This window comes from Suillus bovinus (genome assembly GCF_016758785.1).
Source record: "Suillus bovinus strain UH-Sbo-P2 chromosome Unknown EDB93scaffold_12, whole genome shotgun sequence".
Taxonomy (NCBI): domain Eukaryota; kingdom Fungi; phylum Basidiomycota; class Agaricomycetes; order Boletales; family Suillaceae; genus Suillus; species Suillus bovinus.
Window position 1 is genome coordinate 145,578 of NW_024542068.1, and position 13,276 is coordinate 158,853.

The 13,276-nt window shown below is 46.8% G+C and overlaps 7 protein-coding genes across 7 annotated transcripts; 5 read left to right on the top strand and 2 right to left on the bottom strand.

Annotated features, from left to right (window-relative positions):
* Nucleotide 1: 1 nt before the first annotated feature.
* Nucleotides 2-1,715, top strand: EDB93DRAFT_127016 (uncharacterized protein). The gene is made up of 3 exons (XM_041454312.1): nucleotides 2-596; nucleotides 647-895; nucleotides 947-1,715. The coding sequence occupies exons 1-3, from the start codon at nucleotides 163-165 to the stop codon at nucleotides 1,569-1,571; spliced, it is 1,308 nt and encodes a 435-aa protein (XP_041310123.1). The 5' UTR covers nucleotides 2-162; the 3' UTR covers nucleotides 1,572-1,715.
* Nucleotides 1,716-2,129: 414 nt separating this feature from the next.
* On the top strand, nucleotides 2,130-3,293 carry EDB93DRAFT_1080728 (ClpP/crotonase-like domain-containing protein; the record flags this gene model as incomplete). Its single annotated transcript, XM_041445566.1, has 7 exons — nucleotides 2,130-2,282; nucleotides 2,336-2,376; nucleotides 2,432-2,661; nucleotides 2,711-2,869; nucleotides 2,925-3,005; nucleotides 3,069-3,143; nucleotides 3,184-3,293. 7 exons carry the CDS (start codon nucleotides 2,130-2,132, stop codon nucleotides 3,291-3,293), a joined length of 849 nt encoding a protein of 282 aa, XP_041310124.1.
* EDB93DRAFT_127699 (uncharacterized protein) lies at nucleotides 3,167-4,267 on the top strand. Its single transcript, XM_041454415.1, has 3 exons — nucleotides 3,167-3,724; nucleotides 3,778-3,988; nucleotides 4,041-4,267. Exons 1-3 carry the CDS (start codon nucleotides 3,536-3,538, stop codon nucleotides 4,163-4,165), a joined length of 525 nt encoding a protein of 174 aa, XP_041310125.1. The 5' UTR covers nucleotides 3,167-3,535; the 3' UTR covers nucleotides 4,166-4,267.
* A 498-nt stretch (nucleotides 4,268-4,765) lies between these two features.
* On the top strand, nucleotides 4,766-5,952 carry EDB93DRAFT_1247934 (uncharacterized protein; the record flags this gene model as incomplete). The annotated part of the gene is made up of 7 exons (XM_041452651.1): nucleotides 4,766-4,796; nucleotides 4,849-5,107; nucleotides 5,159-5,244; nucleotides 5,300-5,358; nucleotides 5,419-5,425; nucleotides 5,485-5,517; nucleotides 5,573-5,952. The coding sequence occupies 7 exons, from the start codon at nucleotides 4,766-4,768 to the stop codon at nucleotides 5,950-5,952; spliced, it is 855 nt and encodes a 284-aa protein (XP_041310126.1).
* A 17-nt stretch (nucleotides 5,953-5,969) lies between these two features.
* Nucleotides 5,970-9,507, bottom strand: EDB93DRAFT_1130576 (exocyst complex component Sec10-like protein). The gene is made up of 15 exons (XM_041448929.1): nucleotides 9,380-9,507; nucleotides 9,248-9,323; nucleotides 9,030-9,193; nucleotides 8,910-8,979; nucleotides 8,652-8,860; nucleotides 8,503-8,601; nucleotides 8,330-8,451; nucleotides 8,105-8,279; nucleotides 7,692-8,054; nucleotides 7,353-7,639; nucleotides 7,218-7,295; nucleotides 6,934-7,169; nucleotides 6,668-6,878; nucleotides 6,552-6,614; nucleotides 5,970-6,490 (listed from the first exon to the last, which is right to left on the bottom strand). The coding sequence occupies exons 1-15, from the start codon at nucleotides 9,440-9,442 to the stop codon at nucleotides 6,070-6,072; spliced, it is 2,637 nt and encodes an 878-aa protein (XP_041310127.1). The 5' UTR covers nucleotides 9,443-9,507; the 3' UTR covers nucleotides 5,970-6,069.
* EDB93DRAFT_1130580 (rRNA processing/ribosome biogenesis-domain-containing protein) lies at nucleotides 9,500-12,598 on the top strand. The gene is made up of 11 exons (XM_041448930.1): nucleotides 9,500-9,871; nucleotides 9,928-10,098; nucleotides 10,151-10,427; nucleotides 10,478-10,592; nucleotides 10,639-10,726; nucleotides 10,782-10,882; nucleotides 10,934-11,011; nucleotides 11,062-11,348; nucleotides 11,396-11,649; nucleotides 11,712-12,313; nucleotides 12,376-12,598. Exons 1-10 carry the CDS (start codon nucleotides 9,587-9,589, stop codon nucleotides 12,258-12,260), a joined length of 2,205 nt encoding a protein of 734 aa, XP_041310128.1. The 5' UTR covers nucleotides 9,500-9,586; the 3' UTR covers nucleotides 12,261-12,313; nucleotides 12,376-12,598.
* EDB93DRAFT_1080972 (uncharacterized protein) lies at nucleotides 12,320-13,271 on the bottom strand (the record flags this gene model as incomplete). Its single annotated transcript, XM_041445585.1, has 4 exons — nucleotides 12,320-12,597; nucleotides 12,654-12,748; nucleotides 12,796-12,875; nucleotides 12,930-13,271. The coding sequence occupies 4 exons, from the start codon at nucleotides 13,269-13,271 to the stop codon at nucleotides 12,320-12,322; spliced, it is 795 nt and encodes a 264-aa protein (XP_041310129.1).
* Between the last annotated feature and the right edge of the window lie 5 nt (nucleotides 13,272-13,276).

Consider the following 13,276-nt stretch of genomic DNA (forward strand, 5'->3'; position numbering starts at 1 on the left):
AAGTTGAGCGCTAGTAGTGCTATTAACAGATTGCAGCAGCGGACAATGCCAACCATCACGATCAGTTAATATTTTGTTTCTTTTCGTTTTTCAGGCTAACTAACAACGCACAGCGTTGAAAGGGCGCGTCTTTCGTTCTTCTTCTTTCTTTAACACCATACGATGCGTTGCTCCCATCCAGAGCACGCTCGCATATTGACATTCCTTTTCACTACAATCTTGTTCGTACTCTCATTTACCGCCACTCTCGCAGAGTCAGCCAATGTTCATGGTTTCCGAGCCCATCATGCCTGGCGCAGACGAGCACCGTTAGATATGATTGCCAGAGATTCAACATTAACAACTCAGATCGTGTTGCCTACTAGTAGTATTACCAGCGCCCTGTCATCCATGCTCAGTGCTGCGACTACCTCGCTTCCCGCCGCTGTGTCCGCTCTACCTTCACCACCTACACTTAGTCCTTCCCCGCCAACTCTGCCACCAGATCCATTCGCCAAAACCTCAAGTTCCTCTAGCTCTACTCCTACATCCATCCCTACGTCGACCAGTGTCACCAATGCCGCTATCCCTACCACAAGCAATGAGACTCCTGATTCGTTAGTATTATTATTATTTTCGTCTACAGCAGACTTACGTCCCATTGCAGACAATCGACCTCTTCTCAGTCTTCCTCTCAACCGCATTCCTCTTCTACATCTTCCGCCCAACCTTCCGCGTCCTTATCCACATCCAAGTCCACGCTTACGTCCGCAGCACCTGTTGTTGTTGCAACAACGCAAGCTGCACAACCCCTAGGACTCACGTCCGAGTCAGGATATACAGGTGCATTTACCAGCTTCGCAACTGGAACGACAGATTCATCCACTCCTTCGAGCACGTCCTCTTCCAATTCTGGGTGAGACCTCATGTTACTCATCGCCAATCAGCAGCTGATATTTTTATCTAGATTCTTCTCAAATACAGGAGCAGTCGCTGGAACATTTACTATTGTTGGCCTGCTTGGAGTTGCTGGAATTATTGGTGTTGGAATGATGATTGCAAGACACCGTGTCTCTCGCTCGTATGAGGATGACATGGAGTATCTGGAAAAGAAGCTAGAACCCTCTGTAGAGCCCTCTCAGAGTCAGAATTTCATTGTTGGAGATGCTGAGGAATCTCAAGACATGGATCACTTCGGCAACTCCATGGAAGTTACTGTACCGCCTGCCGCACACTTTTATTCGCAGCGGGACGTATACCACGGGCAGGCAGCTAACGGTAGCGAAGATTATGAAAACCAAGGCTACTATTCGCAAGAGGTGTACACTCCTGATGAGTATGGTATAGCATATCCCCCGACGGAACCTTATGGGGCACAGGATCCTTATGGAGGGATTGATGAATCTTATGGAGAGATGCCAAACCCCTTCGACAACGATGGATCAGGATTACCAGCTACCTTGCGGTCACCTGTTCAACGAAGTCGCACGCTTGTTCCCCCTCCTACTGCGTACCACTCTCCGGATCACCCCCACTCTATCGATTCCTTCTACGGTTCCTCTACGGGCGCTTCGAGCGGGCACGCCATGTGAAATCATACCAAACATCATATACTTGATGCGTGTGCATTGTGACACTCTTCATGTTATCGTTCAAGATCACTGCAGTGCATGTTTGATTCGTATTTCATTATTTTATTTATGTACACACTTGCAGCTGCACATATACCTTGGATTTTCATAGGGCTGCCTAGTGTTGGATGTCAGACCACTTTCAACGATTGCACATTTTTTTGGACCACGATGTCGATTTGATTGACTCTTTTTATGTAATTATAAATTGAATGACTACTTTACTTGAATTCAAAGTTCATGGAAATTTCATGGACATGATCGTCTATAATTTAATTCCAACGCTTTTTGTTTTGCATGATGGAGGTCTCTAGTAGCACATCCAATATGACAAGATACGCATCTAAGCGGTAGTCGTTTCGCGGACCTCGAAATACGTGTGGGGAAAATGGCAGGTGTCACTAAGTATAATACTTGTTAGACTCGTGACTATCCATGGCCAGGTTCCGTATCGAATTGGTAAACCGATTGAAGGTCTCGCCTACACTTGGAACAAACATGCTATATGCTGGGAGAGTAATGAGTATAGGGCTGTCGCGACAATCGCGCAGGCTCTTCTCAACACATGTGCCCGAAGCTTTCCTCGAACCTCTCCAGTCTCACCTCGGTATAACATGTCTGTCTCTCAACCGACCACAGGCAAAGAATGCTATTTCAATGAAATTGCTTCATGTAATAGGCCATCCAACTCCGATACCGTCATACACGCTGAATTCGTTCGTTAGGAATTTCGCGAATGTTTAGAAACCGCCAAGTACGACAAGAGGTTCATATTTCATGTTGTCTAGTAACAGTGGACTATACTGAATAGCTTGATGCAGCATCCGAGCGCTGATAATACGTTCCAATACAATGGGTTCCTTCTGCGCAGGCGCCGACCTTGCAGAGAGACGTACTATGTCTCAAATTCAAGTCGCGAAATTCCTTTCTGACTTGCGTGCTGCATTTGGTCAATTGGAAACCTTGCCTATGCCAACAATTGCTGCAATCGATGGTCCGGCATTGGGAGGAGGGTTGGAATTGAGTTTTGCCTGTGACTTGCGTGTGGCTGGTGAGTTCGGTCGCTGCATGAAGTGGAGTCCACCTAATCTGTATTGAAGGACATGGTGTAACAAAGATAGGTCTTCCTGAGACGCGCCTCGGGATTATACCTGGAGCAGGTGGTACTCAACGTGCTGTCAGATTACTGGGCATATCGAAAGCCAAAGCCCTGATATTCACAGCCAAGATGCTGACAGCCCAAGAAGCACATGAATGGGGTAGATAACTTCTGAATCGTATCCCGATGTGATCTGACCGAGGCTGCGAGCATAGGAATAGTGGATTATGTATCATGTCCTTCTACATCGGCCTTCGAACGGGCAGTCGAATTGGCTCAAGAAATAACAAAAAGCGGTATGCACCCCAGCCTCACTCCCAGGCAACCACATTCTCAACATCTTTAATATTATTAAACAGCCCCATTAGCGCTTCGAGCTGCAAAGCAGGCAATTTCACGTGCAGCTGACCTCTCTTTGGAATCAGGTATTTTGCGTTGCATTTATCGTTGTAGTTGTTGACATACGAGAGACAGGTCTTGATTTGGAGAGAGCGTCATACGAAGTTCTTCTACCCACGAAAGATCGGTTGGAGGCTTTAGAGGCATTCAAGGAAAAACGACAACCCGTTTTCAAAGGGGAATAGTTTTTTTACCTTTGATTTGGAGTATGCTGCATATGTTGACGCATGGTGCGACCAACCGTCAGTGTTTGCGCACCCATCATCTATATCTACCGCGCATGTGTTTTCATTGAACATGTCATCGGCGGCACATGCCACTTCGTAACGCCCGGGGAGAGTTTCCGGATGCTTTTCGACATCCTTGCTGGCGCGCCACTCGGTAGCCACAGTACTACTAACGTCTTCCCACCAGCCTCCGCTAGCGGATGTTACGGGATTGTGGTCAGCATTTTCATGTTCCATTTTCTTCAGGATGCTTTAGGACAAGGCAAAGCAAATTATTCGAACACTACTCGCAGCCTGATGTTGGTGAAGAAACGTCCTTGACACTAATGACGGGTAGACTCTCATATCGGTTACCTTTCAAGCTTCAAGTCGTCACTTTTTCTTGTGAGGTGGATCACAGCACCCCAGTCGTGTATTATAGGGACTCACACTGATCTTCAAGACGTGGCACAGCGATGATTTGCGCAGTAGTTGCCATTTTGGTGATAGACTGGCGATAGACTGGTCACGAGTCTATTTTGGTGATGGAGATGTGTTTACCCCAGACTTCGTGAATGGTCATGTCCAACTTTCGCGCAGTGTGCGAGTTAGTGGTCGCCACGTCACGTATACACGAAAAGCTGCAGTTTATTGCTTCCATGGATTGGATAAAGGTGTTAGCGCTCTTGTGTTCCGTGAGAGGTTATAACTGAAAAAGACAGAAAGGTCGATGGCTTTTGGAGCTTCAAGTGAGTTTTGCCCCACGTGCATCGAGACATGGTCATAGATCACGCTTCATTTCTACGAGACTATGCACACATCGGACCATTCGTCATAATGACGAATGCTGAATGACAGCTGGACAATTTTTTGCTATGAATGCTCAACGCTGACGTTCTCACTGGAGCCTCTTATCTACCCAGCTCCAACAGATCAGTAACTGGATGCCATGGTGCCAGCATCAGCTGGTGGTTCACTCTTAACACTAGAGTCAGTCGCTGCCAGCATACAACTCGCTTGCAGTCGAGGTTGGAATGATGTTTTCGGCGCAATGCTCAGGAGAAGCCATAATTGCAAAGGCGAACTATGAAAGCAACACTTCGAAAAAAAGTTCCGACAGCAGAACTGGCGGCCGCATCATTACGAGGTGTACTTGACCACTGCAGTAAAGAATGATTCAAACGGGCTCTAGATATGTCCGTGCTCGTTAACACAAATGGTAGTACACTGTCAAGTTGTCTGGTTCTAATGACAGCATGACACATGTACAGGCTGTAAGTGACTTAGGCTTATCCGATGATGCCCCTGGCAGGCATCGTTTAACGACTGACAGGTCTCCTTTGGAAATAATCGGACCGGCTCTCACATCAAAATACGAGCGTAGCTAAGTACCTGAACATTCTCGTTATATATCCCAATAGCCATCAGCATTGCAGTACTATATCCTCCTCATGTTAGGCCAAAAAGTCTGGTTGATTACTGGTATGCTTTCTTGTTCACAATGAATCCTTACATCTATCCCATTTGATGACAGGGACATCCTCTGGTTTTGGTCGTCGTCTTACGGGCCTTGCACTTGCAAGAGGGGATCGCGTCATCGCAACGGCTCGTACACTGAGCAAAATTGAACATTTCCCCAAGCACCCAAACCTTCATCTCATGCAGCTTGATGTCAGTGCTAGCACGAAGGAAATAAAAGCGCGAATAGATCACGCTACTCGTGTATGGAATGGTATTGATGTCTTGGTCAACAATGCAGGCTACGGGTTGCCTGCACTTCTTGAAGAAGGAGGGTATGCACACCAACCTGCGGGCGCTCTGCGTATTGTTCATGTTTATCACAGTGCTTCGCTTATGCTCCGCCAGTTTCAAACAAACTTTTTCGGGGTGGTTAATGTTTGCAATGCGGTATTACCCCACATGAGAAAGAGTGAGTGTTTTTAGCAAAAATCCAATGTTTTCGCTTGCTGAAAGACACTTTTAAGAACGCAATGGTACAGTCGTGGTCATCGGCAGTAGGAGTGCATGGAAGCCGGAACGCGGAGTAAATATCTCTAACTTCCTATGTCTGACTTGGTGAAGCTCATATGATTGTCACCCGTAGGGCCTTGGTAAACCACGGTGTCTTGGAAAGTAAAAACGACAAATTACTCACTCATCTTCATTCCAGGGTTTTATGCCGCAAGTAAAGCTGCTGTACATAGTGAGTAAATTTCTGACCTAAATAAAATTCCGGAGAGTCAACTTGGCTTCGCTAGCGATGAGTGAATCATTGGCATCAGAACTGGAGCCATTCAATATCCGGGTATTGCTCGTGGAGCCAGGGGGGTTCCGCACCGAGGGCATCCTCAGTTATCAGTGGGACTGCTCCAATCCTATCCCAGATTATGACGAGCAGCGTGCTGATGGATGTGTGGACTTCTATAAGTCTGCTGGCATACAACCAGGCGACCCAGACAAGGCCATGGAAATTGTCATAGATGTGGTGAAAGGGGAGGGCTGCGCCGCAGGCCGGGAATGGCCTCTGTATCTTGTACTAGGCAAGGATGCAGAAGCAGATATTAGACACAAGTGCGCCAAGATTCTGAAGCACCTCGATGATTGGAGTGACGTTGTCAGAGGAGTTGATGCGGTATGACTGGTACGATTTCACACCATTACTTATAAACACTTCACTATCCATAGCCTGCACCTTGGAGATAATATACAGTCGACCGGATTCGATTTGATGTACCACTATGCAGAGGTATGTATACTACGCACTGTTATTGTTCAATCCACGTCCGCCTATCGAAAAACTCCCAGTAAATCCACTGGGAATACCCATGGAAATACCGTCGCCGAGCTTAAGACCTTCGAGATCCTTCACCATTGTTCCTAACTTCGCCATCTTGAATCGATCTTTAAGGCCCTTGGAAGCACTATCTGTTGCAACATCCTCTACATCGACATTCTCGTTGAAGCGGGTCTCGAACTGGCCCCAGTCACTTCGTTGCGAAAGATACGGCTTAAGCAAGGCAGAGTCGATGCGTCCAAGGTAATTCTCTGTGATGTAAGACTTGAGGATCTCAGGGCGCACGAGAAAGACATTGCCGAGCTGTCTGATGAACTCGAATCGTTCGTGCAGAGCGGGTACATTGAAAGATGTCACAGTATCCTGGTACGATTTGAGGTCTCTGCAAGAATAATTAATTGGTATTGGTAATGGGGTAACGCGATAATGGTAAAGACCCTTACTTGGCAAGCATCAAACCTCCTGTCGCACTAACAGGATATTTGCGGAGGTGATCAAGCAGTAGACTAAGAAACCTGATGAGCATCATATAAATTGCTTCCAAATGAATGGAACAAACCTGTGGAAAGAGACGCCTATTTCGGTGAGAAAAGCCTCCCTGTTCTTGCCACTGATATTCTGTATTGCTGCATCTCTTACTTTCTCGAGTATTTCACAACAAGCTACGCAAGGTTCTGTATTGACACGAGCAAATGAGAGGTCGTCATTCCGTGGTTTGAAGTCATTTCTCTTTTGCTTCGAGAGCTGCAGAGAAAGCCAAGTTATGATAGCTAGAAATCGCACGGGGGATTAGCACGAATTGTTAGGCGGTGTACAAGGACTCGCCGTCTATGATACGTTGTATCAGCGTATTCGTTGCTCCTTCGATCCTGCTTACGGTCTGGTTGTTGAAGATGGTCATTTCACGCCGAACAGTGACGGATGACGTTGCTAGCGGAAACAGCGCCATATTCGTATATTGTTGCCACAGATGGCATACGAGGTCTACTGAGCGCAACACTTCGAGTGGCTGTAGACTTGGTTCGAGCTTCGGGTCAGCAACTTCAAGACGAGCGATCGCCCTGTGTCACGGTTTAGATGTACCATCACATACTTCGTGAAGCACTCACGATTCTATTGCAGTCTCCAGATATGCCGCACCGATAGCTTCCGCTAACACTCTGAGGAGGATAAATGTGTTCTTCGGGCTACAGTGACGTGAATAAGGTCAGGTCAGGTATCATGTCGTGCAACACGGGACTGACACGTCATTCTGAGAAGTGAGCTCAACACATCTCCCAACAGCTTCCGCATGCCACTTGAGCATCTTCTCCGCAACATCAATGCTCAGTAAACCGTCTTCTTCCCGCACAGTATCTTCCAAGTTCTTGTCTTGTATTCTTTCTGAGCTTATCCCTCCATACCGCATAATCAGCGCTGCAGCCTGTGCAGATGTGCTCGAACCACCAGATGTTGTGGTGTTCGCGGCAGCAGCACCGAGCCTGTCCACCATCCGATCAAACATCGAGGACTTTCCCTTCTGCATTCTCATCTGCATCAAAATAGAAATCACGTTCTGCAGCAAAAACATTTAACATGCTTACATGATATCGAGTAAAATTCGCAAGAAGTCCTGCATAAAGCTCGCCAAGACTTTTACTCTCTCTGTCAAGATATTTCTGGCCCTCGATATATGGTACAAACAGTTCTGCCATCGCGTTTTCTAGCATGGCGCTCACAACGGATGTCGTCGACGTTCCAGAAACTGTCAGTGCACCAGAGAGAACCCTACGAAACTCTGATATTTCTAGAGATGATTTGCTTGGCGTTATAGATGGGAGCTCGTGAGCTTTTAGATCTTCGACGAGGTTAGATGTCTGGTTATGCACCAGTTGTAAGATCCGTAGGTAAGCCAAATCAGAAAGAGAAGAGCCTTTTGTTAAGAGCTGCTCCATGTATTGTTGAATCTGCAGAAAATCAGACACTATCGTTATTATGTAAAGATTTGTTGCCTCACAGACTGAGCAAAAACACGCTGCAGGAAAACTTGCATGACAAATGGTGGGTTTGGGAATACTGCCTGGACTATCTGTGATTCCTGGGCGACAGTTGATCGTATTTCTCCGAACAACTCTGCGAGGCCTGATTCTGTTTTGGGCGGACTTTCGTCCGGTTTGGAAACAGCATTCCACCTTGCGTGAAATTGTAAGAAGAGGTATTATGTAGGCAACGGGGAACGTACAACAGGTCGTCACTGTGGTCTGCAGTGTCACGAACCTTATTCATGAAGAAATCATGTTGATTGACATAAATCTGAACGCAAGATGCACCACCATTGAAATCTAATAATGTCTGTGCGCAATGCTTAACAAAATATCAGATATGTCATAATATATCGAAGACAAAGAAACACACATGCATCAACTTTGGATCTCCCTTTCGGTAGCATCGGTCAAAGAGATATATCATGTCTTTCTCGAACTTCTCGCAGTATTTGTCAATATTCTCTCGGGTCTGAATGTCTGTTATGCAACTAGATGGAGACAAAGGACAGCAAGCAATACCTTATCCGCACTGGGGAGATCCACCTCTCGGGCTACAGTTGTGAGTCGGCGCAATATAATGGCAACTTGACTTCGGCCTTCTCGACCTTCTTTTTTCAAAGCATCCAAACGTGAAGTATCATTGCGCGAAAATTGGTTGTAGTAATTGATGAGGTCATGGGTAGCCTGGGCTCTCTGGCGTTCAATGTGAATGGATTCCAGTTGTTCACCTGATGTTGACAGTTAACGAGGGTTATTGAAAATGTTGGTACAATCCACCTATTCGGACTGCAGTGCGTCCAACTTCATTCATCTTGCTCTCCATTGTCGAAAAGGATGATCCAACGGCCTGAGCATGGGAATCAACCAGGCCAGCCTACACTGCGCATAGAGACGTACCTCAAATCCTCGGTTCAGGTCTGCCATTTTCTTTGAGTACTCCCTTTCTGCCACTCGGACACTCTTTTCCATCTGTTCCGTCTTAGCCTGGACATCCTTGCGCACGCTGATCAGCTTGTCTACGACTGCCTCAAATGTTCTTATAAATGGCTTGGGATCGAATGCTGGATAAAGCACAAGATGAGACAATATTACACAGGGAGCACAAACACGCGTACGCCCAGGGCTTGCCTTTGATTGTGTGATTAACCTCTCAGATATGGATCCAACAAATTCTTTAACATCGAATTTGCCCTACTCAACATCGAACATCAGCCCAGCTGTGTGTGGTATAAATCATGTGAATGCACCTCAAAATTGTTGAGACGCAGTTGTTCTTCGGTAGCCGGGTCGAGGTCGCCGAAATGCTGCATGTTGTTACCTGTACGTATTAGGGCGTTGAGTAGCCGACGCGTAGCAGAACCTGTTTACTGTTGTTGAAAGCTAAAGCTCCTGCCTGGCAATCTTTTCAAAGTCATTGCCATCGGCGCGTCCTTCAGCTCAGGATATCCCGAGCAATGACATCTCATCCACTGAAATCACTGCTCCAGTTACAATTAGCCTCGGACGCATCTTCAGTTTTGCACCTGTCATCTGTGCTGTCAACTCTATCAGAGGGCCTCTTGTTGCCTTCCCCTCATCTTCAGAAATGGACATCCCGGGTGACTTCCTTGATTCATTCAAAAGATGCTGGAGCTCGGTGGGCTGGCATGTGCATTGCATATCGTACTTCATCGTTATCCAAGTCTACGATGACAGAATTTGCGCAGACCTGGGCAGGACTCGCGCTGTCCATCCTTACAGTTAGTTTGTGAGATGTATTCGTCCTGATACTCAGATGCCTAACATATCACCCAAGAAACCTGAACCTCTGCCACTGCTCAAGGCTTCAATAAGATATCTTCGGCATGTCCTCAGTGCAGCAACCGACATGCCAGAGCTCCAAAGGCAGGTAGCCACTCCTACCGTTCCAAAATTTAGCCAGGTGCTGGTATCTATTGTCGAAAAGGCTGCGGACTACGAGCTGAAAGTTCGTGTTTGAATTTCATAAAACTAACAGGAGTCTGAAAGCAAATTGTCAGGCTCTAGCTATGGACACATTGAAGGATATGGTTATTCTATATCCTTCGTTAAATAGAGCCTTGAGTTCCTCTATCACAAGTATGTGTCATAAAATACTCAATGGCTCTGCACCGCAACGCACGAATAAATTGCTGTTGCATAACGCGGCGGGCCTATACGCTGTTCTTCACTATACCGGGGGCAAGGTTGGGGCAGCAAATCTGTGGAAGAAGTCTGTAGATGAGACCATTCAGTGTCTCTGGTCTGCGTCGATGGGTCTCAGAACTACATTTCCAGGTAAGGCCATGGCATCCCACCTATCAACGTCTTATTGATATCTCATACAGCAAAGAACAACCCACCACCCTCCAGTGGACTGACATGTGAAGATCCAGCATTAACCGTCGCCCTCAATGTTGACAGATTACAATGCAGTGTTGCAGCGCTTTGCAGTTTACTAAGGTCAATATGTTAAACTGGATGGCAGAATATACTTACCCAAGTACAGGACAACCGTTCAAAGACCAGTCCATGTGCCTATAGGACGTATAATGGAGTTCTGTCTATTCCTGTCAGCTTGTACCGCTGATGAAGAGGTGTTTTTTTTCGTATTTCTTTCTGCCAACGCTTTTTCAACCCCATTAATGCTAGAAAGAAGGCCACGTTGACGCGACAGTCAGAGCCTTGGAGCTTGCTATCGTGCCTGAGCTGCAGACTTCTGCATGTGATCTGCTCTGTTGCCTCGCAAAGACGTAGGTATAAACGCAATTTACTCTATATTCTAATTGACGGCCTTGATCTAGCGTTCAGCGTCGACTGACACCGTACGTGTCCCGGCTGGTTGTCATGATAACATACCATCTCGAACAAAACCCTCTATCGTGCGTCGCTGAAACGTCAGCGCTGAAGGATTAACCTACGTATATTTTAGAGAGCGGCGATGTGCGTTGCTTCGGTGCATCCAAACTTTACTAAGCAATAGCTCCCCTACCACCAGCGAGCTTAGCTCCACGAGACTCGTCAAAGCCGTCATGCTTTCTCTCATGCCGCTGCTGTCAACTCAGTCTGATGTGCACACGGGCGAAACGAGTTCCGAACAGAGCAAAAAAGGCAGGAAACGCCGGCGGGACTATGAAGGCGACGAGGTGTTCAAACTATCAAAAGACGTCGTTTGTTCATCGATCGCTGAAGGAGAGGCTATTCTTTGTGCTCTAGATTGTGAGTTCAGGTCGGGACCAATCAACTGATCGCTCATCACCATCTAGCTCTGCAAGTTATAATGCGAGGTGCTGAGTTGCAATCAGCCATCCGCTCTCTGGCCTGCCGTGTCATGTTATCCTTGTCACTGTCGTTGACAGCCATGTCACGTTCCTCTTTATCTCAAGACGTTCATCTACACAGTTTAGTGCTTGCAAAAGTGAACGGAATATGTCTAGAGCTTGCTCGAGGGACAACGAGTGCGATGAGCAGAAGCCTTGGCTTGGTCCTCAGGTCAACTGTGACGCAAGGCAACGAACATGTAGGCAATCTCACCTTTTTTTGTTTGGTTCTCTGCCAACATAATGAGCGAATTGCTTGCAGACCATGCAGACGAGACTCCAATTACAACAAGAAGTTGACCTTCTCCTCCATCCTCGCGGTCCACCACTAGTCCGCCCGCTGCCTCATGTGGAGGCACTATCTCTATTCCGCGCCGAGGAAAGCAATGAAGAGCTTACTGCTCGTAAATCACTTGCCTTGGCCACAATAAATGATGGAAACATCATGGATGTCGTGGCAGATCCCATCATGATGACCTCAACACCCGAATCAACTCAGCCCGTATCGACGCATTTGCCCATACCAACACCAAAAATCACACCTCTTGCATCAATCTCGATGTCATCTCCGATGCCAACCAGTCAGAAAATGACGTCTTCGATCACGACAGCACCAACAAAAGATTCTGCTGACATCCCTTCAGCGATATCAAGTCGACAACCAGTGAACTCCTTGCTGCAGCCATCTTCCAGTCAGATGGAACTTGCCCCTCTTATGGTCGAGCCTCGATTTATCCCGATGATGGTGGACGATGACGAGGAAGAGGAAGGAATACCGACTATTGATGTAGAGTCGGACTCAGATGGTTGATAGTGTGATACAAGTGGGTACGGCCTTACATTCACTTGTAACCCATTGAACGAGTAAATTCAAAAATTTCTTCTTCGCTTTGGTTGCAATGACTGAATATGAGTCTCATCTTCAGAATCATGGCTTGCGAAAGAGAGCAATCCCGGTCCTTGAGAAATGGAATGCAGCTGAAGAAAGTGAGCTCTCAGGCTGGACGGAATCACACGACACCCTACCTTGTGCAAAAACTCGTTTACTACGATGTTATTGGGATCCAATACTTTTGCGTGTTCAAGAAAGATCTGAGCGCGACTGAGCGAGTTGTTATCATAGGTAGTTCCCTCGACTTCATCAGCATCTGGAGCAAGGACCTGAGACTGATACGCCAGAATAATCGACACTTCGAACACTGACCAGCTGATTCTGGAGGCTGGGCTATGAAAATACACAGCAAGCCTGCATATACGTGAAGTACTGGGTTGTCACGATAAGGGAATGAAGGGAGGTAGCTGCTAGAATATCAGATCAGACTTTTTTGATAGAGAAAGTAACATACAACTCAAGTTCATCGAGTGCATCTCTGTACCTGCCAGCAAGAATATAGTGCTGAACCAATTCGGCAAGAATGCGTTCTCGCTTGGACGTTGTTTAACTTCGTCGCGATTATTAGGACGGTAAATTGAGACATACCTCCTCCGGAAGTTGGAGTAGCATTGTCCGTAGAAAATCTATTTTGTGTGGATTGCTTTCCATGACGCGGACATCATTCTCGAGCAAGGCGATGCCCAGCCTCCACATTGCTTTCCAATTTATTTCTTTGCATCTGGCTAGGATGGACCAGGCACGTCTGGCACGGGGAAGGTCGTCTCTCTGCACGCTGATATTCATAATATCATAGAGGCGCTGCAATTGTATTTGACGCGCATTGGGCATTTTCTTTGCATTCGGAAAAGCGAACAGGAACTGATGATCATTGTTATAAGCTCTTTCAAAGGCGAAAGTAGGAGGCTCTGACTCAAAGTTGAAAGTCATGGTGA